The sequence below is a fragment of the Typopeltis vanoorti genome, chromosome 4 (genome assembly GCF_054136105.1).
Source record: "Typopeltis vanoorti isolate ZY-2024b chromosome 4, IOZ_Tvanoo_1.0, whole genome shotgun sequence".
Classification (NCBI taxonomy): Eukaryota; Metazoa; Arthropoda; class Arachnida; order Uropygi; family Thelyphonidae; genus Typopeltis; species Typopeltis vanoorti.
Window position 1 is genome coordinate 108260685 of NC_143552.1, and position 25604 is coordinate 108286288.

A 25604-nucleotide genomic window follows, 5' to 3' on the forward strand; every position below is an offset into this window, starting at 1 on the left:
TCACCAACCCTATGTCCATTCCCATATGCTGCAATTTACTGATTAGAATTCCATGTGGTATCCTGTCAAAGGCCTTAGCAAGGTCCAGTAGAATCACTGTAAACCCATTACCCTTTACATAGGCAACAAGAAGAGTTTCTTGTTGCCAGTGTATTATGTTTAGATATAATTATTACAAGAGACCTTCAGAGAATCAGAGACTAATCAAAAAAGGCTACATTTCATCCACACCACCTGTATTACCCTTTTTTAAATTCATTCACACTACCTGCACTCACAACCTCCAAAGGCAATTACATTCAAATCATGTGCCACTCTATGGGAGAAAAATATAGTTCTCACTCCCTTCTCAATTTCCATAGATGCCCTATCCCACTCTTCATTAAATTAATGATGTCAATTATACCCCCCCCCTCTTTCTCCTGTTTGCTACTGTCTGCAGTCCACAAATTCTCAATTGTCTTCATACAAGGCCTTGTAAAGAGAAAAAATGACTTTTTTATCCATGCACATTAAGGTTTGTTTCAGCATTACACTTATCCTTTGAGTTGTATTTTCAATGTTTGCACTATGGCCCTTGAACTTCAACCTTCTTATCTACTAAACCTCCATGATCTCTAGCCTAATCAATTTTTTTCTAGCATAATTCTGCCAATATAATATGACATCGAATATGTCATTACATCAAAACGCATGATTTTACATTTACTAACACTGAACCGACAGCCATTTTCCACAATTTAAGCTTATTCAGATCATTTTGATCTGAATTACATACAGTATCAACTGCATTTCTGATTACCCTGCCTATCTTTGCATCATCATCAGCTGTTTGCTGCTGATGCAGAAATACTTGTCAAATCCTACTTTAAATCTTGCAGACTCAAATTCCCCATATACCACTTTTTCATATCTGTCAATCAGCCATCCTCTTATTCATGCTAATATTTTATAATCCAATCCCATGTTCTCCAATTTATCCAGCAGTCTTACATGCTTTATTCTGTCAAAAGCCTTAGCCAAGTCCAAAAGTATAATGGTGTATCCATTCCCCTTATCTAAGTCGAAAGTAACTTTATTATAGAATGTGTTGTTTATTATTTTAACGGTATAATAGAACACAGAAACTAAGTAAATAATTAATTTATAAACTTGATGCTGATATTTCGCTGGTATTATAACCAGCATCTTCAGAGCACAAAAACACTGTTTGTCACAATACGCGAGACTAAAACAACATGGTGTACTTAAACAAAATTGTAGCAGCAACACAAAGACTAGAGTTCTGATTTTGGCGCCCTCTATCTGAAAAAAAAAAAAAAAAAAGCTATCATATATTACTAGAGTCCTAGAAAAGTGCTAGTTTTTTCTTAATATGACTGTCTCCCAGATCTTCGGCAAGTTAATACAGCCATATTTGTTGAGATTTGGAGTGTGTTTTAGGGCTTCTGTCGCCTCTAAGAACAATCTCTCTGATTTATATGGGTTTCTGTGTAGTACTTTTGTGTTTTTCCAGTTGATCCTGTGTGCAGGGGTATCCAGAGCATGGTCTGCTAGGCCCGACTTCCCATAATGTCAGCATCAAGTTAATAAATTAATTATTTACTTAGTTTCTGTGTTCTATTATACCGTTAAAATAATAAACAACATGTTCGACGAACACATAAGTCTGTCCACACGTTTATTATAGAATGTGAACATGTTGCTTACGCATGACTTTTCTTGGTAAACTCATGCTGTGCATTGCAATGTATATATTTTCTAAACCCATGTCTGTTTGCTAGGCCTAATGAACTTTTTCAAAATCTTCACCACCACCACCACTCCAGAGATTCTGATAGGTTGATAGTTGGACACATCGGTTTTTGCAACTACCCTTGTGCAGTGAGATTTTTGTGCATCCTTTCCACTGTAATTTTCTCTGTTCTGAGGTTCAAATTATATAGCCTGATCAAAGGAACAGCCATTTCAGCTGAACACTCTTTTAACATGTTCTAATATCCATCAACCCTTATTGCCAAATTCTTATTCAGTTTTTGCAACAGCTCTGTATTTTGAACAAGAAAATTAATTATTGCCATCTGAACTGGAATTGTTTATTCTGGTAAGAGCAGAATGCATATTGCTATTCTTTCCATTTATCCCATTTATAGGTGATCAAAGAAAGAGTGAAAGTAACTATACAGAGAGAGAAAATGGTTTAAATGATAAAAAAATGAGGAATTATTTGTAGGAAGTGAGATCGCTAGGTTGCACGCAGTGATACAAAATGCACAGCAGCAATTAGAGCACCTGCAAAACTCTTTCCAGAGTGATTCGGCTAACGTAAACAAACAAGTGTTTGAAAGGAAAAATAAGCGTAAGAGTGGGAGAGTTTCTGAAATGAAGGAAAGAGTGTTGTATGGTGATTAGTTATTAAGAGGAGTGATAGATGGGAGTTTAACTAAATCGTACTTACCGGGTGCAAAATTTAAGGATGTAAGTGATAGTATTAGAGCACAAAAACAGAGGGTGAAAGAATTGATAGTTGTGGCAGATAGGAATGAATTGAAAGGAGATAAATTTTTTATGAGAAAGGACTTGAAAGTATTGTTAAAGGTAGCGAAAGAAAAGAGTGACAGAGTTAGAATGGTGAGTATGTTGCCGCGGTATGACAGAGAGGAGTTTAGAAGGAGGGCCATAATCGCAAATGACATTATGCGCAGGTTATGCAGACGGTGTGGTGTGGAATTCGTGGACGTGTGGAATGAGTTTGATGGCCGAAAGGATTTATACAAGATGGATGTATTGGGTCATCAGTTAGAAATGCAGCGTACACTGCAGATAGATTTTCCACATCAAGTGGTAAAAGTTGCTCATTTTCTCTACTGTACTCCTGAACCAGTACTGCCACATTACTTACTGGATACCATTCATTTGAAGCTGAAAATTCAGAAACCTTATTTGGTGAAATATCTTTTTCATCAGATGAGGAACTGCTTTGTAAATACAATACCCAATTGAAATCATCATCTGAATTCAATCATCAGTGATTTCAATCATCATTGAAATCACTACATCTTCAAAAATTCGAACTTCATCAGATGCGTTTTTTTTTTCAGATGCATTAGGTCATCAGTTAGAAATGCAGAGTACACTGCAGATGGATTTTCTGCATCATTGCTCATCTTCTCTTCTGTACTCATGAACTAGTACTTCCACATTACTTACTGGATACCATTCATTTGAAACTGAAAATTCAGAAACCTTATTTTGTGAAATATCTTTTTCATCAGATGAGGAACTGCTTTGTAAATATAATACCCATCTGAAATCATCATCTTCAAAAATTTGAACTTTATCAGATGCTTTTTTTTTTTCTTTTTCTTTTTTTTTTTTGACAGCAGCTCAAGAAACTCATCACTAGAACATGTGGATTTCCCACATACGTTTCTAGCTTGTTGGCTTTCATCACATGCATTCTTCCTATAGAATATAGAAAGATTTATTTTCAGTTAGGAATAGATACATTTTTTCTTCCTATCTGTATATTGTCCGAAGACTGGGAGCAGCTGTTCCTATATAGTGAACAACATGCCCTCCCTAACAGCCACTATACTGCAGATGCAAGAAAAACAAGTAGTTTTATTGTATGACTGAATAAGGTACAGAGACATTTGCACTCTGTATAATATATTTGTCAACAAATAGTGCAATTAGATTCAACGGGGATAAAAATGGCACTACCTAATGAAATACATGTCCCCCCCTCTCACTGAAACTATGACACATAGACTCAAGCAAAACCATTTGTTGTGCTGCCAAACACAGTATCTAACTAAAAACAATTGTCCTAACATTTGTCCAAACTTTCAAATTACATGAAATAAGTGTTTGTTCGATTGCATTTGAAATTTTCAATGTCATTAAGACAGATCACAAATGCTAACTTCAAATAAAATTCTACTGAAAGAGTTGCAAAATTTTCAAATTACATGAAATAAGTGTTTGTTCGATTGCATTTGAAATTTTCAATGTCATTAAGACAGATCACAAATGCTAACTTCAAATAAAATTCTACTGAAAGAGTTGCAACTAACATGACATATAAACTTTGTATCAGTGAGCCCCCTCCCAACATAGGACTATCACACAACCAGTAATGAGAAGTCCCATGAGTACAATAAACATGCGAAACACTTCCCGACATGAATTTGTTAATATATATTAATATTAATAATATTAACTGTTGAAGAAAATTTTAAACTTGTAACTTATATTAGTTTATTTTCAATTTAATTTGGAGACATTTTAATTTTCAGACTGTTAAGGTAGATATAATTGCAGTCACTTATATTTTTATTTCTTTAGTTGTGTGAAGTAAGCCTATTGCAATGATACTTTATGAATATATTGAATTTCTATGGACTCTGATAGAATATATAGAATTTTTATTAGCAATAGATTATATCAACTTAAATTTAAAAGTTTTTCGTAATTTTAAAATTAGGTCTGAATGCGGGTCTTGCTCCTCTCTATCTCTCAGAAGTTTCTCCTGTTCATTTAAGAGGTGCAGTGGGTACCATTTATCAGCTAGTCATCACTGTATCTATTCTTGTATCTCAGATTCTAGGAATGCCCGAAGTTTTAGGAACAGATGAAAGATGGCCATTTCTGTTTGGTAAGTGTTTCACTTATTTTTGTACTGATATTCTGAGTAATTTTTTTTAACTATTGAAGATTTATGTATAGTTTTCATTATATAAAGCTAATTACCTAAAATAATTTAATACTGTGAATTATTTACACATAAACACAAAATAAAGAAACTATGGCACAAGTTCCTCTAAAAGAAAGAATTAATTTAATACTAGAAAAACAGGGAAAGCAGACATTGGGAACATACATTTTCAGAACTAAAGATAAGGATATTCTAGGTACCTATGCATTACTTTGAAAAATTATGATAGAACAGTGGCATTAAATAGCAGACTGGAAGTGTCTAATTATAGGCCAGTTTGTGTGTCATTAGTAGTTGTTAAGATCTTGGAGAAATTAATTAGGGACCATATACAACATTGGGCAGATGAGGGAAATGTTATCTGTGAGAGTCAACATGGATTTGTGAAGGGCGCACTTGTTTTAGTAATATGCTCGCCTCTTATAATAAAGTTACAAGAGCAGTAGATGAGGGAAAGGCATATACTGCCATTTTCTTGGATTTAGCAAAGGCATTTGACAGGGTTCCACATGATAAGCTGATATCTAAGTTGAAGGACATGGGTTTGGATGTCAGGGTGGTCAACTGGATTCAGGATTGGCTGTCCAATAGGTATCAGAGAGTTGTATATGGTGGGACAGTTTCAAGGAGGACAAGAGTTACAAGTCCCACAAGGCTCAGTACTGGGACCTATATTGTTTAACCTTTATATCAATGACATTGTCAGTGGATTGCAGGGGGATATTCAGTTGTTTGCAGATGATGTGAAGCTAGGAAGGGTTATAAGTAATAGTGCAGATGCAGCAGCCCTGCAAGAGGATTTGAATAAGCTTGATAGATGGACATTTGAATGGGGGTGTCGGTTTAATGCAGCAAAATGTAAGGTCTTGAGGTTTGGGAAACATCGATGAGACACTGCATATTCTATGGCAGAAGTTATACTGGTGGAAGTAGGGGACAAGAGATCTGGAGTTGATGATTGATAGAGACCTGAAATTCAGGGGACATTGCAAAGGTGGTAAAGGTAACACAGAGGATTGCTGCAATAATGAGAAGGATGCTGATCTGCAGAGATAAAAGAGTTATCATTCTGTTGTATATAAGACCCTGATCAGACCACACTTGGACTATTGTTCTCGGATTTGGTCCTCAGGATTTGAAGGAGATAAATTAACTATGGAAAGGGTACAAAGGTGGATAACAAAGATAGATTCAGGACTGTACAATATTAGTTATGAGGATCGGCTGAGGGAATGTGGACTGCAGAGTTTGGTGGATAGAAGAAGGAGAGGTGATATGATTGAGACTTTTAAACTGTTGAGAGGTGGTTACAGGGTTGACACTGGGAAGTTCTTTCACTTGGTTGAACAGTGGGAATGAGTGATGACAAGGGGGCCATCCTTGGAAGTTACGAAAGGAAACTGTGAGCAAGAGGTCGAGGAGTGGTTTCTTTGAATGGAGGGGTGGTTAAACTGTGGAATGCATTGCCTGATAGGGTGGTGAGAGCGAGCACGGTCAATGAGTTTAAGGAGTGGTATGATAGACTTTGTGTTTCCTAGGAGGGACCTCCCACGATGAGTCTTGTTAGGCGTGTGTTTCCTAGGAAGGACCTCCCGCAATGAATCTTTTGACTCCTTGGAGGCCTAAATAATAATAATAATAATAATAAATATCCACATGTAAATGCATTCATGAGTGGAATACCAACCTTGAAAGGCATCTAGAGTAGATGATATTCAACCAGAAATATTCAAATATGGTGACATTATTTTTTACATAGAATATATAGTGGTAGTGGTAGTGAGGTATATGGGAAATTGAGTAAACTTGTTAATAAGACTGTATGGCTTGAAAGTATATCACTGCATGTTTTGAAGGAATGTTCAGGGTAACAACAGCTTTGATGTATTTGTTTAACATGAGTCTTACATTTGCGAAGTTCCAATGGAGTGGAAATGTTCTACATCATAAGGGAGGTGATAGGACTAATGCTTTGAATTATGGGCCATTCCATATGTCTAGAGCTGTTAAAGCATTAGAGAGGTAAGTGAGGACCAAGATTCTGAATTGAGTTGAAAACAGCATCATTCTCTTTTATGGGCAGCATGCGTTTACTAAAGGAAGATCGTGTTTTAGTAATCTGCTTACTTATTATAACAAGGTGACAGATGCATTGGACAAAGGAGACACATACATAGTGATATATATATTTAGATTTTGCAAAGACTTTTGACTATAATATAATATAGATTATTGACAATATAATGTCAATAGTCTATTATATTGACAATATAATGGGTGAATGGATCATCAGTTCAATGTTGCAATGCGTTTTAAAAATTTGGGAAGCGAAAACGAACTGCAGAGTATACAGCAGTTGGTTTGATTGATGGTGAATAAGGATCTAAATTTATTGATGGTGAATAAGGATCTAAAATCAATGGTTACATTGCTAAAATTGAGATGACAGCACAATGGATTATGGAAATCATGGGTGAATATAGAGTGTAGAATGAAGGAGATTCGATGGTTCCATTTTATAAGGCCTTGATCAGGCCTTATAAAATGGAACCATCTGTTTTTTTCAAAAGGATGAAGAGATATTGGTAAGGGTTTAGAGATGATTAACTAAGGATTTCTGGTCTCTGGAATATTGAGATGAAGAAAGATTGGGTAAATACAATGTGCAGAGTCTCTTGGATGGGAGGGGGGGGATATGATCAAGACATATAAGTTATTATTATTATTATTATTATTATTATTCAGGCCTCCATTGAGTCAAAAGACTCATTGTGGGAGGTCCTTCCTAAGAAACACAAAATCTATAAAGACTCACCGAGGGGAGGTTCCCCCCCCACTAAGAAACACAAAGTCTATCATTCCACTCCTTGAACTCATTGATTGTTCTCGCTCTCACCACTCCAAGTTAGTAAGGGATTATCACCACATTTAATGTGGATGAGGATTTTCATAGAATGAGAGATAGAAAGAGAAGGGAGAACAAGAGCCAATCCTTGATAACTGTATAAAAAGATTGTGTGTGTGTGTGTGTGTGTGTGTGTGTTTGGAGGGGAGGGGGTAAGTTTTAGCATGGAGAGTGATGAGTGATTGAAATGCATTGCCTGAACATTCACAGAGATGGTGAATGTGTAAGGCATGGTGTGATGAGCTGTGTGTGTGTGTGTGTGTGTGTGTGTGTGTGTGTGTGTGTGTGTGTGTGTGTGTGTGTGTGTGTGTGTGTGTGTGTGTGTGTGTGTGTGTGTGTGTGTGTGTGTGTGTGTGTGTGTGTGTGTGTGTGTGTGTGTGTGTGTGTGTGTGTGTGTGTGTGTGTTATTGATGAGACTAGGGATCTTGTAGTGTTAATAGATAGGAAGTTAAAGTTTAGGGGCCATGCGGCAAAGGTTGCAATTTTTTAAAAATAAGGATGTTATTTTGCCTCTTTACAAGGCCTTGATAAGACCGTACTTGGACTATTGTGCACAGGTCTGGTTTCCTTGTTTCTGTTGTGATTCTGATATATTGGAGAGAGTACAAAGGAGAGTGTTAAAAATTATATCAGGATACACTGGATCCAGAGGCGAGTGACCAAGATGATAGCAGGTCTGTGGAATGAACCGTATGAGAACAGGTTGAGGATTTGTGGGTTGCAAAAATTGGTTGATAGGCGGAGGAGGGGAGATATGATTGAGACATTCAAATTACTGAAGGGTTTCTATAAAATTAATTCAGAAGATATTTTTGAGAACAGGGCTGGTTGTGGGAGGACTAGGGGACATCCATGGAAACTGGGCAAAAGTGTGGTTAGCAAAGGTGTTAGAGCTGGGTTCTTTACTTTTAGAGTAGTGAATGAGTGGAATGCGCTCCATGAGTCTGTGGTGGATGCTGTGACAGTGAATGAGTTTAAGGCGAGGTATGATAGATACTGTATGAATGTCAAATAGTTGTGATGAATATGATTTGGGGCCTCCCTCGATGAGTCTAATGACTCCCTGGAGTTGCCCGTAATAATAGTAATAGTAATAGTAATAAAGACAGATTGAGAATTTGTAGACTGCAGACACTAGCAAACAGGAGAAAGAAGGGGATGATATGAATGAGACTTACAAACTTCTGAAAGGATCATACAAGATTTCAATTGCTGGAATTTTTCAATTTATGGAGGGTGGGGAAAGAATGAGGACTTCCTTGGAAGCTGCGAATGAAGGCTGCCAAGAAGGGTGTGAGAGCTAGATTTTTCTCTCAGAGGGTGGTGCATGATTGGAATGGATTGCCATTGGATGTTGTGAGTGCAAGCAGTGTGAATGAATTCAAGAATAAGTATGATAGCTGGTGTGTGTGTGTGTGTGTGTGTGTGTGTGTGTGTGTGTGTGTGTGTGTGTGTGTGTGTGTGTGTGTGTGTGTGTGTGTGTGTGTAGTATGTGGCATCCCTCGATGAGTCTCTGACTCCCTGGACTAATAATACTAATATAATATTACTGTTAATAATAATAATAAAAACATAACTACTGTGTTGAAAGTTTGTTTTTCACTTGGTCAGATTATAATAAATTTAGTTTAATCCTTTATCCAAGTATGTGCAAACAAAGTTTGCGCCTGAAAGTATCTTCAGGACTGGGGTAAAGTGGTACAACACTGGGCTACTCCTTGCAAAGGTGGAGCAAGATACCAACACTCCTATCTCAGTATCTCCCATAATGCAAAACACATCTCCTTGCGGATATGTATAATGTTATGCATTAAGGGAAGAGCCTCTACCCAGACTAGTTTCGACCTTTATTGAGGTCTCTTCAGTGGGAACCAGGCCCAAGTGGAGATACCAAGGCAGAAGCATTAGCAGGGTCATCTCCTCCTATAGGAGCTGCCAAACAGTGTGCCACCTTTTTATTAAATTACTCTGGATTTAGAGAAAGATGTTGAAAGTTTGTTTTTCACTTGGTCAGACTATAATAAATTTAGTTTAATTCTTTATCCAAGTATGTGCAAACAAAGTTTGCGCCTGAAAGTATCTTCAGGACTGGGGTAAAGTGGTACAACACCGGGCGACTCCTTTCGACCTCAATAAAGGTCGAAACTAGTCTGGGTAGTGGCCCTTCCCTTAATGCATAACATTATACATATCTGCAAGGAGATGTGTTTTGCATTATGGGAGATACTGAGATAGGAGTGTTGGTATCTTGCTCCACCTTTGCAAGGAGTCGCCCGGTGTGTACCACTTTACCCCAGTCCTGAAGATACTTTCAGGTGCAAACTTTGTTTGCACATACTTGGATAAAGGATTAAACTAAATTTATTATAACATAACTACTGTTTCATTCTCATTATAATGTCTAATCCAAGATGACAAGATTGCAAGAGTCAAATTTCCTTGTTGACTGAGATCAAAGAGAGCCCACCATGCACATCTTGGCTAATTTTTAATGCGAAGTTTTTTTTGTGATTCCCACCCATGAAAATGAAAGGTTGTAAACTTATAGCACATTAGAACCATGAGTGAGTAGGGTGTTGTGTGTGTGTTTTACATAATCCACAAGCACTGCTCTAGAAACTAATGAAAACATTTCAAACCCCCCCCTTCCACTTAAGTGGGGCAGTAGTCTCGCACCATGCAGTGAAATTAACTCCCATCTCAAGATAATCACAAATGTCACCCACAATGGGATTTGACCGAGCAACAGCTATTTCACTACTACACCATTGAACATATAACTTGTCAATCAAGTTTATTATAACCAGATATCACTATCCTGGATATCAAAAAGGCTTCTGATCTTGATGGTATGCTCATGTTATGCTCAAGAGATGTGCTCCTGAACTAACAGATGTTCTTTATCATTTCTGCAACTCAATTATACTCAACTGGCATCCACCCAACATCATATAAGTAAGTCCAAATTCAGCCAGTTGATGTGAGGAACCTTTATCTGGTCTCTTTCGATGAAAAGTGAGTTAGCCGGTCTCATACGAAGGTAAGGGGTTTTTTCATCTGGAAACTCGGGTTTTTCGTCCCCCAGAGCAGGCAAACCAGCCCCATTAACACACATCGATTACAGTCATGAATATGTCCCAGACATATGCTGATCCTGAGCCTGGATAAAATTGGGGGTTGGGGAAAGCAATGGTGAACAGCTCCTGTAAAAATCTCACCAAGAATACTTTGTGGGCAATGCCTACAAGGTCACCTACAGTTGGAAACGACTGAAAGGGAAATAGCAGCAGCAGCAATATATATATATATATATATATATTACACTTGCATGTCACAATTAGAGATATTCAACTCAACTTTGTGATGATGTTATATTCTAAAATAAATTCAATACAAGTTTTTAGAAATTTAACTAAATTAAATAACTGCTTTTACAAATTTGTGAAGATCATCAATAAAAATACAAAAACTGTCAAAAATAAATAGGAACATGGAAGCTGATAAAATCTCCCCCCCCCCCCCCCGCCTTTTTTTGTGGCATATCTATAGTATAAACAAAGTATTTTAGCTATTTAGATAATTTTTAGTAAAGATGGTAAATTAAACACAGAAGTAGATAACAGAATAAGGTAAGCATGATGAGGAGTCCATTAAATAAATTTATATGAAACTATAGAGAAATTAGCCAAGACACTGAAACTGGCAGTATGGAAGAGTGTTCAAGAAAACCAATTTTAACTTTGGATCTGAAAGTTGGGTTACAGATTAAAATAGTTAATCAAACAACAGAGATAGGACAGGTTTGAGAAAAGTTAAGGATCTGAATTGATGGCATCAGTTGCAGAATTATATTAAAAATAAAGATATTATTATTATACCTCCATGGAGTCGACAGATCATCGTGGGAGGTTCCAACTGACAACATATTTATCATATAGAATCTTAAAGTCCTTGACACTCCTTGCATTAACAACACATTCTGGTAATGCATTCCATTCACTTGACAATTCTCCATGTAAAAAATATACTCCTCACACCCTTCTTTACCACACTTTTACATAACTTCCAGGAATGACCTCTGGTTCTTTCCGTCTCACCTTCTACTCTTTTTATAATCTGATCTGGATTAATCTGATAAAATCCTCTCACTAACTTAAACATCTCTATCATATCACCTCTCTTCCTCCTATTCATCAAACTTTGCAATCCACATCTCTTCAACCTCTCTCCATGGCCAGCATTCTGAACTACAAGGAGGATGATTATGAAGAGCTCAGGAGACAGCTTGCAGGTGTAGCATGGAATTAGGAGTTAGCTGGAAAAGAGATCAATGCAGCTTGGGGGATTTTCAAAAATTACTTAGTAGATGCAATGTCTAAATGTATACCATGGGTGAGAAGGTTAAATAAGGTAGGTGTGAGATGATGAATAAAGAGATTAAGCATGCAATACAGAGAAAAAGGGCATTGTGGAGGCAGCATAAGAGAAGTGGAAGTAACCAATTTCATGAGTTCTACAAAGACCAGGCAAGGAGGGTGACTTGGTTGGTGAGAGTAGCTAAAGAGAGGTATGAACAGCAGTTAGCTAATGAAGCCAAAAAGAATCCTAGGGAGTTCTTTCGATATGTAGCCAGCAAAAGAAAGAATGATTATGGAAGGATGACATTGATTGGAAGAAATGGTATAAAGACAGCTGTTGCAGAATGTAATACAGAGAAAAGGGGCATTGTGGAGGCAGCATAAGAGAAGTGGAAGTAACCAATTTCATGAGGTCTACAAAGACCAGGCAAGGAGGGTGACTTGGTTGGTGAGAGTAGCTAAAGAGAGGTATGAACAGCAGTTAGCTAACGAAGCCAAAAAGAATCCTAGGGCGTTCTTTCGATATGTAGCCAGCAAAAGAAAGAATGATTATGGAAGGATGACATTGATTGGAGGAAATGATATAAAGACAGCTGTTGCAGAATGTGTGGTGGAGATACTTAATGAGCAGTTCATAAAGATCTTTCAATCTTGTGAATGTGACTTCATGGAGAGATTGAGAGCAGTTGATGATGGGGAGGAGAGACTGACTGTAAGTGAGCAAGAGGTGTTTGGGTAGTTGAGTAAACTAGATGTAAATAAGGCTGTGGGACTTGATAATATATCACCGCGTATTCTGAAGGAATGTGCCAGAGAGTTGACACCTGCCTTGACATATATTTTTAATACGAGTCTTGCACTTGGTCAAGTCCCTAAAGAGTGGAAGGAGGGCAAGATTGTGCCACTTCATAAAGGAGGTGATCGAACTCAAGCATCAAACTATAGGCCTATATGTGTGTCAGGTGTTGTGGTTAAGTTGTTGGAGAAGCTTGTGAGAACTAGGATCCAGAGTTGGGTTGACAACAATGGTATAATCTTTGATGGACAGCATGGATTTGCTAAAGGGAGGTCATGTTTTAGTAATCTACTTACTTATTACAATAAAGTGACTGCTTCCTTGGACAGAGGAGAAGGATACACAGTAATATACTTGGATTTCGCAAAAACTTTTGATAGAGTACCTCATGATAAGTTGACAGTCAAACTAGAGCAGATGGGGTTGGATATTAGATTAGTGCATTGGATTGGAGACTGGCTATCTGATAGGTATCAACAAGTTGTGTATGGGGGTGCAATATCCAGGAAAAGGAAAGTGACTAGTGGAGTGCCTCAGGGGTCTGTTTTAGGGCCATTACTATTTAACTTGTATATTAATGATATTGGCGAAGATTTGGATGGAGATATTGAGTTGTTTACAGCTGATGCAAAGTTGGGACGAACCATAAAGAGTAGTGAAGATGTTGTGGCCTTGCAAGAAGACTTGAATAAATTGAGTGATTGGGCAAGCAAATGGGGATGTGAGTTCAATGTTGCAAAATGTAAGGTTTTAAAATTTGGAAAACAAAGATGGGATGCAGAATTTATGCTTGGTGAGAATATATTGTTGTAAGCAGAGGAAATAAGAGATCTGGGGGTGATAGTGGATAAGGATCTGAAATTTAGGGGACACATTGCCAAAATTGTGAAGACAACACAAAGACTTCTGGGAATGATGTGGAGGACACTGACGTGTAGAAGTAGGGAGATTCTTGTTCCATTGTATAAGGCTTTGATTAGGCCACACATGGACTGTTGTGCCTAGATTTGGTCACCTGGTTTTCAGAAGGATGAAGAGATGTTGGAAAGGGTGCAAAGGCGACTGACTAAGGTAGTTTCTGACCTCTGGAATGTCGAGTATGAGAAACGATTGAAAAGATGTAATTTGCAGAGTCTTGTGGAGAGAAGGAAGAGGGAAGACATGATAGAGACCTACAAGTTGGTAAGGGGTTGTTATAAGATCAATGGTGGAGAAGTTCTACAGAGAATAGTGGGAGATCAGGGGAGAACCAGAGGTCATCCCTGGAAACTGTATAAAGAGGGTGTGAGTAGGGGAGTGAGAGGCAGATTTTTTTCATGCAGAGTTGTGAGTATGGTGTCTGCAAGGAGTTTGAATGTGTTTAAGACATGGTATGATGAGATGTGTGTGAGATAAAAGTACCTCCTAGATGAGTCTTTGACTCCATGAGGTCTTGTTTAATAATAATAATAATAATAATAATTCCAAACTCCTGATATTGTCTTAGTCACTCATCGCTGGATCTTCTCCAATGTCTCCACATCACATTGAAAACCAGGTGACCAGATCTAAGCACAATAGCACAACCACTTCCTTACACGTTACAGTACTTCTTATCATAACAACACTACGATGTACAGCCTTTGCAACACTAGCAATATGCCCCTAAACTTCAGTCTACTGTCAACCATCACTCCCAAATCTCTAATCTCATCCACATCCTGCATTATGGCACCATCATATTTCTGCACTCCAAAATGTGACACTTTGCACATGTTGATATTAAAACTAACCTCCACTCTTTTGTCCAAGTAAAAAGTCTATTCAAATCTTCCTGAAGGGATTTAACATCAGCAGTGCTACTTATAATTCTTCCCAACTTTGCATCATCAGCAAATAACTGAAGATCCCTAGTCAGTTCACATGATATATTATTTTCAAACAAGTTAAACAGAAGGGCCCAAGAACAGAACCCTGGGGCACATAACTGGTTATCCACCTTTTTTTTGAGACACTGCTCCATCATACACAACCTGCTGGTATCATTCAGAGAGCCAATCTCTGATCCATCTAACCAATTTACAATCTATTCCCATCCTCTGAAGCTTTTACACCAACTTATTATTATTACATCTCCAGGGAGTCCAAAGACTCATCGAGGGAGGGCACCTGCTCGACAACTGTCTCCACCACTCAGTCCATCAATTACAAACTGCAACTACACCAACTCCATCTACTGCCTAGTATTTTCACAGACAATCACAAACATCCATGTCCATTGCAGGATTCGAACCTACAGCCTAAAATAAGGAGTCAAGGGAAAAGCTGTTCAGAATTATGCAATTATATGGTGTAAATGGGACTTTATGCAGAGCAGTATATAGACTATGCTTAAGTTATAAGTCACCAACTAGAAATGAAGTATATCATCATATTTCTTCATGTATTCCTGCCACAACATTTTCTTTCTTTCTTTTTTTTTTTTACGATAAGGCACAAAAAAAAAACAGTACATTATGCATGCTATTCTCCACTTTTCTTCAGCTGTGTGGATCACATTATGATGAGAAGTGTGTGTGTATCTAACACACTTGTCACCTTATCATAAAATGCAAGTAAATTACTAAAACAGGACATACCCTTTACAAATCCATGCTGACCATCTGAAAGAATACTATGTCCATCAACCCAATTCTGTATTCCATTTTTTATCAATCTCTCCAACATGTTGACTGCAACTGCAGTTATATAGACTGACCTATAGTTGGAGACCTGTCTTAGAACCATGCTTGTGGAGTGGTACTATTTTGTCCTCTTACCACTCCTTAGGAACCCTACCCACTGCAAAACTTTCATTAAATAACCAGGTCAAGGGCATAGCTAACTGTGGTGCATATTCCTCCTCATTCCCAAGAAATCCAAACATGCCCAGTAGTTAAGATATAGATGTATCAAAGAAACACCATCATCATCATCAAGTTCCTGCCATGTACCCTCAAGGGGTGTACAGGATATGATAGTACTACATGAAACATTTACACCATTACTAACTTCCTATCTACAATTTTCCTCCAAATCAGTCTATTACTTGTCAAGACTCCAACATTATCAGATCTTATATTTCTATCGTCTAAGGCACTTTGTACCATATCAATCCACCTATATCTTGGTCTTCATCTGGGTTGTTTTGCTGCCAACCTGGCAGAGAACACTTGTTTTACTAATCTTTCCTCGCCCATTCTGTTTAAGTGACCATACCACCTGAGATTAGCTCTGCTAACGCATCCTAACAATGTCAAGTTCTTTCCTAATATCCTCATTTTTAATATGATATTGCCATTGATGCCATCTGTTCACACCTCTAATCTTTCTCAGGACTCTCATATCTGCGGTCTCTAGTCTTTGGTCAAGTGTTTTACTTCTGACCCAGCTCTCAGATCCATAAGTTAAAACTGGTTTGAACACTGTCTTGTATACAGCTAATTTATTGTTCCGATTAATTTCTCTCTTATTCCATATGAATTTATTCAGTTGACTTCCTACCATACCAGCTTTGTTGATTCTATTGTCTATTTCCATATTTAATTTACCATCTTCACTAAAAATCATGCCTAAGTAGCTGAAATGTTTTACTTGTTCCACAGGTTCCCAGTTCACAACACAGTTGACATTTTCAATAATTCTATCTATTTTCATTGTCTTTGTCATGCTGACCTTCATACCATATCTATTACAACAGTTATTCAATTTAGTCAGGGAATCTTGCAAACTTGTAGTGGATTTATTTAGAAGTATAACATCGTTCGCATAAAGCAAAGAGCTGACATTAACAGCTCCAATTCTGATATCAAAGAAACACATCTTATAATATTCATATCCCTGCTTGTTGATGTATTCTGAAATACAAGTAATTCACTGAGCTGTTTTGTCCACTTTTGCAATGTCCTCTAAACTTCAGCTCCCTGTCCACTATTATTCCTCTTTCCCTAGCTCCAAGTTGTTTCAGTCTATTACTATCAGTTTAATGCACAGCATATAACCTTTTCATCCCGAAGTGCATAACCTTACGGTTTGTTACATTAAACTGACAACATTATACTTTGTCTGTACTGACAGTCTATTTGAATAGTATTGTAGGATCTCTACAGAACCTTTATTAACTACTGCCCCTTCCCAGTTTTGAATCATCATCAAACAACAGGAAATTCCTCCCTAAAATCATTTTATGTATTATTAATATAAAAATTAAATGCTGGCCTGGTTGGCTGAATAGTTAAATATCTATCTACTCTCCAACCAGTAGACTACATGAATCAAATTTCACTGTGGGTATGGATGTTTGTGATTGTCTATAGGTGATAGGTGAATTTCTTTGCCCAGGATGAGACCATTGTTCTGCTTATTGGAGGCCTGAAGAGAGCAAAGAAGTTCCATATTTGCTCTCTAGAGCAGGGTATCTAGACCATGTAAAAAAATTAATAAAACTACAAAAAATAAAAATCCTTAGACCACTTTGACCACAGTACTAATGTACCAGACTTACAACCTTTTGTGAGTAGGAACCATAAAAGGAAAAAAAAACAAAACAGCAGTAGTCCTGATAAAGAACCCTGTGCCACTGAGCAATTATGTAAATTTCATTTCCATCCTGCTACTCCCTTTCCAGTGTATTCCCCATAGTCGAAGTCTCCCAAATATAAATAATTATTTTACCTGCACTTGTTGTTCTAATCTGCAAATACATGGCATCTACATTCCTGTTAGTCTCTCTACCACACCAAACAGCCTTAAATGAATTGTCTCGAGCCTTGAATTTTTCAAGCTTAACTTCATCTTTTGTTGCTTGTAATTATTTTGCTGATATCAGTAATATAATATCTCATCCCCATCCTCTTCCCTACCTTCTGAAAATACAGTGCCCATTGCATCTGTCCATGTAATCATTTCATCTTCTGTCAACCAAGTCTTACTAATGCCAATAATTTTTAGCCATTTTGAACTGATCAATGACAAAAACTCCTGACCTTTATTCCTCAAACTTCTAGCATTTGTGGACATGAATTTTCAACATCTCTCTTGACCCATAACTGCCCTTTTATCCTGTAATGACTCATTTTTGGGCTTGCAGAACTGAATTTGGCATTGCTTGATCACTCTCATTAGTTTAGAAAGTAGATAGAAGTGGAAATGGATCCATCTTGTTTACGCTGGATGTGTACATCAAGAACGGAAATACTTTTTGATGATTATTTTTCTAGTGTGAACTTGATACGAGGATGCAGGGCATTGATTTTTTGTAGAAATGACCTGAACTGTGCTCATTTTACAAAAAAATAAAAAAAAAGACGGACTGTCTGTGATGGTAGGTGCTATTTCATTGCTGGCAAAAGTTTACACTTTAGATTGAAGAGATGGAAAGCTGTGTACTATTTTGGTAGCATTACATTGTAGGAAGTTGAGGAGGTAAAGTTAATCACAGATTTGATGGAGATTGGTTAAAATTTACATTTAAAAAAAGTTGAATTTCATTCTGTGTGAAAAATTACTTTGATAATGATGAGAAAATAATCTTTTCCAAAGTATCACAGAGAGCCTCCATAGCTCAGTCAGTATAGATGAAGCCTTTTGGTCGAAAGGACCTGGGTTCGATTCCCATCCATTATGTGAGGAACCTTTATCTGGTCTCTTTTGACTAAATGTGAGTTAGCTAGTTTCATATGAAGATAGGGGGGTTTTTCCATCTGGAAACTTGGGTTTTTTGTCCCCCAGAACAGGCAAACCGGCCCCGTGAAAACACATTGACAGCATAGGACACACTGGGAGGCATAGGGCTAACCACCTTATCCTCAAGGCAGTCATAGTTTCAAATCATAATAGACCATGCCTAATACAAAGATAATGGGCCAATAGGGCCTAATATACATATAAGGAGGAGGAAGAAAGTATCACAGAACACTTTTATGATATGGAGATTGATGATGATAACAAAAAAAAGGAACTTGGAAGTAGATATCATATTATGCAAGCTCTTAACATTCTTTATGAAAATAAATGCTTAAAGATTGAAATATGGTTAATGGCCAGAAAATATAAGAAATTTTACTCTTCAACTTATAAGTTAAAGAGAAAAATTTTTCATAAAGTGATATGAGGAGACATCATTGAGTCTACATCTGAAGGTTGAGTAATGGTGTGGTAATCAGGCAGATAGATTTTTTTTTTTTTCACAGAGAATAATGAGTGAGTGGAATGCATTGTTGGAGAGAGAGAGAGAGAGAGTGGTGACTTCATCAACATTGAATGAATTTAAGGACATGTTAGATAGGTATTTGACAATAGGATGAATACTTCCATGTGGCTTTGGGCTCAATAAATATAGAAATGTATCATGTCATCCCAAAAGTAATGTTGTTTTTAGCATTAAGTTTTGAAAGGATATGAAAGATAAATCACTTGCTAATTTAATCAAGTAAATATTCTCCATTTGAATCAATAACGCTCTTCCAATGTTGTGAAAGCTTCATAATGCCATTTCTATAGAATTCAGGAGGTTTGTAGGCAAAGAAATCACATAGGCTCAATTTCAGTGCCTCTAATGTATCGTATTGTTTTTATTAATGAAATGTTGCAAACTCCGAAACAAGTGGTAATCTGTAGGTGCAAGATCAGGAGAATACAGAGGATGGGGAAGCTTTTCCTAGCCGAGCTCCTCAATCTTGTACAGGTGATTCTTGCACTATGAGGATTTGTGTTATCATGATGAAAAACAATACTCCTTCAATTGACCAGAGAACACCTCTTTTCTTTCAGTTTTTCATTCAGTCAATTGAATTGTTCACAGTTGTGATTGTTTGATTTTTTTTTGGCAAGAGTTCAAAGTGTGTAATACCAGCCATCCCACCAAACACTTAGCAAAACCTTCTGAGAGTAAAGGTCTTGTTTTGGCTGAAGTTTAGCCTGTTCTCCCGAATGAACCTATGGCTTTCGGCCCTCTTAGCATTCTCTTGAAATATCTGCTTTTCATCACCAGTGACTACACATGACCGTGTGGACAGACTTATGTGTTCGTCGAACATGTTGTTTATTATTTTAACGGTATAATAGAACACAGAAACTAAGTAAATAATTAATTTATTAACTTAATGCTGATATTTCACTGGTGTTATAACCAGCATCTTCAGAGCACAAAAACACTGTTTGTCACAATACGCGAGACTAAAACAACCTAGTGTACTTAAACAAAATTGTAGCAGCAACACAAAGACTAGAGTCCTGATTTTGGCGCCCTCTATCTGAAAAAAAAAAATAGTCCCACGTATAAATAGTCCCACTTACAAACTGGCTAGACATTTAGCGAAGCTACTAGCCACTCTCACAAACAATTCTCCCTCCTTTGTCAAAAATTCAGCACACCTAAAAAACATCTTACAACACCTTACCCTAAAAAGCTCAGACTTAATAGTAAGCTTTGACATCACTTCACTATTCACAAATGTACCACTAATAGAAACCCTCAATCTACTGAAGTCACACTTCCCCCCTGATATATTTGAACTATTCAAATTCACAATACATGCAGGATATTTCACATGGAAAGGGAAAATATACAAACAAATTGATGGGACAGCCATGGGCTCCCCCCTTCCCCCCCCAGCCAACTTTTACATAGAACACCTGGAAAAACAAGCAATCAATACAGCCACTCTCAAACCAACACTTTAGCTATGCTATGTTGACGATGTGCTTGCTATTTGGCCACATGGCCCTGAGACATTGAAAACATTCTTAGCACATTTAAATAGCCAACATCCAAAAATCCACTTTACTATGGAACTGGAAGCCAACAACTGTCTGCCCTTCCTGGATACACTCATCACATGTCTCCCAGATGGTTCCTTATCATTTTCAGTTTTTAGAAAACCCACACATACAGGTAGATACTTACACAAACAATCACACCATCATCCTTCTCAACAATATGGCATAGTAAAAACGCTAACCCATAGAGCGAGAGCAATCTTTTCCAATGACAAGGCTCTTACTGCTGAACTGACTCACTTACACCACACCTTCTTGGCCAACGGCTACAATCCACATAAAATAAACAAAATACTAAACACTCCTAAGAAATCCCTCCCACCATCCACCACAGAGAACTACAACAAAACAGTCACCATCCCTTACATTAAAGGCACATCCGAAAAGATCTCAAGAATTCTCAATAAACATAAACTACGCACTACATTCAGACCATGTAGCAAATTAGCCACCCTCATCCGCTCACCCAAGGACAGCATTCCTCCTTTATCACATCCAGGAGTCTACCAAGTACCCTGCTCATGCAATCAAGCCTACTACGGTCAAACAGGAAGAACTGTGAACATCCGCATCAGCGAACATAAAAGATACGTCCGGAATTATCATTATGGGAAGTCGGGCCTAGCAGACCATGCTCTGGATACCCCTGCACACAGGATCAACTGGAAAAACACAAAAGTACTATACAGAAACCCATATAAATCAGAGAGATTGTTCTTAGAGGCGACAGAAGCCCTAAAATACACTCCAAATCTCAACAAATATGGCTGTATTAACTTGCCGAAGATCTGGGAGACAGTCATATTAAGAAAAAACTAGCACTTTTCTAGGACTCTAGTAATATATGATAGCTTTTTTTTTTTTTTTTTTTTCAGATAGAGGGCGCCAAAATCAGAACTCTAGTCTTTGTGTTGCTGCTACAATTTTGTTTAAGTACACCATGTTATTTTAGTCTCGCGTATTGTGACAAACAGTGTTTTTGTGCTCTGAAGATGCTGGTTATAACACCAGCGAAATATCAGCATTAAGTTAATAAATTAATTATTTACTTAGTTTCTGTGTTCTATTATACCGTTAAAATAATAAACAACAGTGACTACACAACTTAAAAATGGAGATTAAACCTCTTGAGAATGAAGAGCAGTGCAAATGTTGATGCGCTCGCTTCGAATGTTTCGTCAGTTTGTGAGGAACCCACTTGCTGAGCTTAGACACTATTCCAAGTTCTTGCAAATGGTAATGGATAGTCAGTGATGATGAATTAAGATCTTTTGGTAAATCTTCAACAATTTTGCACTAAATCTTCAACAATTGCATTGGCATTTCTTGCAATAGCGGCTTCCAGCATATCATTATTGAGAGAGACAGAGTGCCAGAGTGAGAGGAGACCTTCAAGATAAAGTCTCCCTTGTCAAAATTTTTGGAACCATTACTGGCGCTTTCACGCATTTAAAACATTGTCACCATACACTTCTTGCTCATTTTTTTACAGTGTTAGCAGAATTGTTGCCTTTTTTTAAAATTAGGTATGTCATAAAAGCATGATGTACCTAATCTGTTCTTCAGTTATCTCCATAATAATAAAGGGTTATTTAAACAATAACTTATGTATGCTGTTCTTGCAAGGTGGAATTCCTTAGAAATGAGGCCATCTTAGCTGAATGGTACTTATAAAGCTTTAAAAATTTGTGTTTTGACAAGCTGAGACACGTTTGAACAAGTCAGTATAAAAAACTACATTACTTTTGGTATGACATGATAGTAGTAGTAATGATAAATGCCTTGATGTTATTATAAAATACAATTGAAAAGTGGAAATTTGTACATTTTACAGCTATGACTTTGGTACCTGCAGTATTCATGGTGCTTACATTGCCTTTCTGTCCAGAGTCTCCTAAACATACACTAATCAATGAAGGAAGGGAGGTTGCAGCCCAAACAGGTAAGGCATAAGTTTGTAATATCTGTGTGAATAGAAGTTCTACTGATTTACATAAAATTGGATTTAGATGCATAGAAATTTAAAAATGCAGAGTTTGTGGCTACCATAACTGGCATTTTCAGTGAACAAACTTCAGAAGTTGTTAGTTTGAAATAATGGAACAAATACGAACAGTCATTACAAAATTAGAAATTTTCTAACTCAAAATTATAAAATTTAGATGTAGAAGATTTGAAATTTAGAGTCCCAATTTCTAAATTAGAAAAATAAAATGAATAATAATGGTATATACACTAATCTACCATTATTCAGGAATAACTGAAGGATTATTCCCATATTTATGAAGTTGCTGTAGGAAGTCAGTTTCAGTGGTGGCTGGTGAAATTTTAAGTGGGGGTGTTGCATATACAAAAAAAAAAAAAAAATTTTTTTCCCCCTAATCAGTAACGAATTTATTAATAAATAAATTTACATATTAAAACTTGCTTTATTAAAAATATTTCATCCTCACCATGAACAAACACCAATAATAAAAGTTTCGTATCAATAGCAATGACAAGCGCAAACGAATATCGGTGTTAGATCACAGTGTATTTGTTTCGTGTAACGATAATTGAAAAAATATAATTCTTTTCATATTTTCAACAGTGACACTCATCATAATTCAGCCTTGTATCTATAATAAATAAATAATTATATCTTATTTTAACAAAATAAAATAAGATTTACAAAAAATAGTCCACCACGAACACGCACCAATAAGAAATGTTTCATAACTCACAGAAATAACACACGTAAGCATACTAAAGATACACTGCCGTTTGAGCAGTGTGGGAATGATGCAACGTGCAATAACAAGTGCAAACGAATATCAGCGTTAGATTGCAGTGCATTTGTTTCGTAATCTAAAGCGTTAATCGAACAATTCCAATTATTAACTATTCAATCAATGTCAAAACATAAGCTGTAACCTTTAACATGTTGTATTGCATTTATATAATGTTGTAAGCATTGTTATTATTTATAAACAGAAACAAAATTTAATTTTTTCATTTTTTTCTTGGGGGTGCTGCAGTGTCGCAGTGCTTATGTACGGGGCACCACTGGTCAGTTTACTATCCACTTAGCCAAATAAACTTCTGTTAGTCAGTTGACAGCCACTACTTACTGGATAAGATAGTACAACACTATATTTAGTCCTGAAGATATTTTCAGGCGCAAACTTTGTTTGCTCTCACTGGGATAAAGGATTAAACTAAATCTATTATAGTCTAACCTAGTGATAAATAAATTTTCAACATCTTTCTCTAAATCCAGAGTAATTTTTAAAAAAAGGTGATAAACCTTTTGGCAACTCCCATAGGCACAGATGACTTGCTACTGCTTCTGCCTGGTATCTCCAGCTCTGGGCCTGGCTCCCACTGAAGAGACCTCAATAAAGGTCGAAACTAGTCTGGGTAGATGGCCAATCCCTTTAATGCATAACAGTATACATATCCACATAGGAAATGTGTTTTGCATTATGGGAGATACTGGGTTAGAAGTGCCTGGTAGCTTGCTCCACCTTTGCCACAAGTTGTCTTGGTGTTGCACTACTTACTGGATAAGATAGTACAACACTATATTTAGTCCTGAAGATATTTTCAGGCGCAAACTTTGTTTGCTCTCACTGGGATAAAGGATTAAACTAAATCTATTATAGTCTAACCTAGTGATAAATAAATTTTCAACATCTTTCTCTAAATCCAGAGTAATTTTTAAAAAAAGGTGATAAACCTTTTGGCAACTCCCATAGGCACAGATGACTTGCTACTGCTTCTGCCTGGTATCTCCAGCTCTGGGCCTGGCTCCCACTGAAGAGACCTCAATAAAGGTCGAAACTAGTCTGGGTAGATGGCCAATCCCTTTAATGCATAACAGTATACATATCCACATAGGAAATGTGTTTTGCATTATGGGAGATACTGGGTTAGAAGTGCCTGGTAGCTTGCTCCACCTTTGCCACGAGTTGTCTTGGTGTTGCACTACTTACTGGATAAGATAGTACAACACTATATTTAGTCCTGAAGATATTTTCAGGCGCAAACTTTGTTTGCTCTCACTGGGATAAAGGATTAAACTAAATCTATTATAGTCTAACCTAGTGATAAATAAATTTTCAACATCTTTCTCTAAATCCAGAGTAATTTTAAAAAAAAAAAAAAAAAAAAAAGGTGATAAACCTTTTGGCAACTCCCATAGGCACAGATGACTTGCTACTGCTTCTGCCTGGTATCTCCAGCTCTGGGCCTGGCTCCCACTGAAGAGACCTCAATAAAGGTCGAAACTAGTCTGGGTAGATGGCCAATCCCTTTAATGCATAACAGTATACATATCCACATAGGAAATGTGTTTTGCATTATGGGAGATACTGGGTTAGAAGTGCCTGGTAGCTTGCTCCACCTTTGCCACGAGTTGTCTTGGTGTTGCACTACTTACTGGATAAGATAGTACAACACTATATTTAGTCCTGAAGATATTTTCAGGCGCAAACTTTGTTTGCTCTCACTGGGATAAAGGATTAAACTAAATCTATTATAGTCTAACCTAGTGATAAATAAATTTTCAACATCTTTCTCTAAATCCAGAGTAATTTTAAAAAAAAAAAAAAAAAAAAAAGGTGATAAACCTTTTGGCAACTCCCATAGGCACAGATGACTTGCTACTGCTTCTGCCTGGTATCTCCAGCTCTGGGCCTGGCTCCCACTGAAGAGACCTCAATAAAGGTCGAAACTAGTCTGGGTAGATGGCCAATCCCTTTAATGCATAACAGTATACATATCCACATAGGAAATGTGTTTTGCATTATGGGAGATACTGGGTTAGAAGTGCCTGGTAGCTTGCTCCACCTTTGCCACAAGTTGTCTTGGTGTTGCACTACTTACTGGATAAGATAGTACAACACTATATTTAGTCCTGAAGATATTTTCAGGCGCAAACTTTGTTTGCTCTCACTGGGATAAAGGATTAAACTAAATCTATTATAGTTGACATGCCAGTTTATTCAAGAAGAACACTAAAGCAAGGTTCCAGTTATTTAAGGGCTC

General features: G+C 37.1%; 1 protein-coding gene across 5 annotated transcripts in view; it reads left to right on the forward strand.

Moving 5' to 3' along the window:
- The window catches only part of LOC150107595 (solute carrier family 2, facilitated glucose transporter member 1-like), a 274124-nt gene that overhangs the window by 152118 nt on the left and 96402 nt on the right, over positions 1–25604 (forward strand). For all 5 annotated transcript variants that reach the window (XM_090391411.1, XM_090391410.1, XM_090391412.1 and 2 more), the window contains 2 exons: positions 4490–4660; positions 22411–22518. In XM_090391411.1, coding sequence (XP_090247537.1) covers positions 4490–4660; positions 22411–22518 — 279 coding nt within the window. The remainder of the gene's footprint in view (positions 1–4489; positions 4661–22410; positions 22519–25604) is intronic.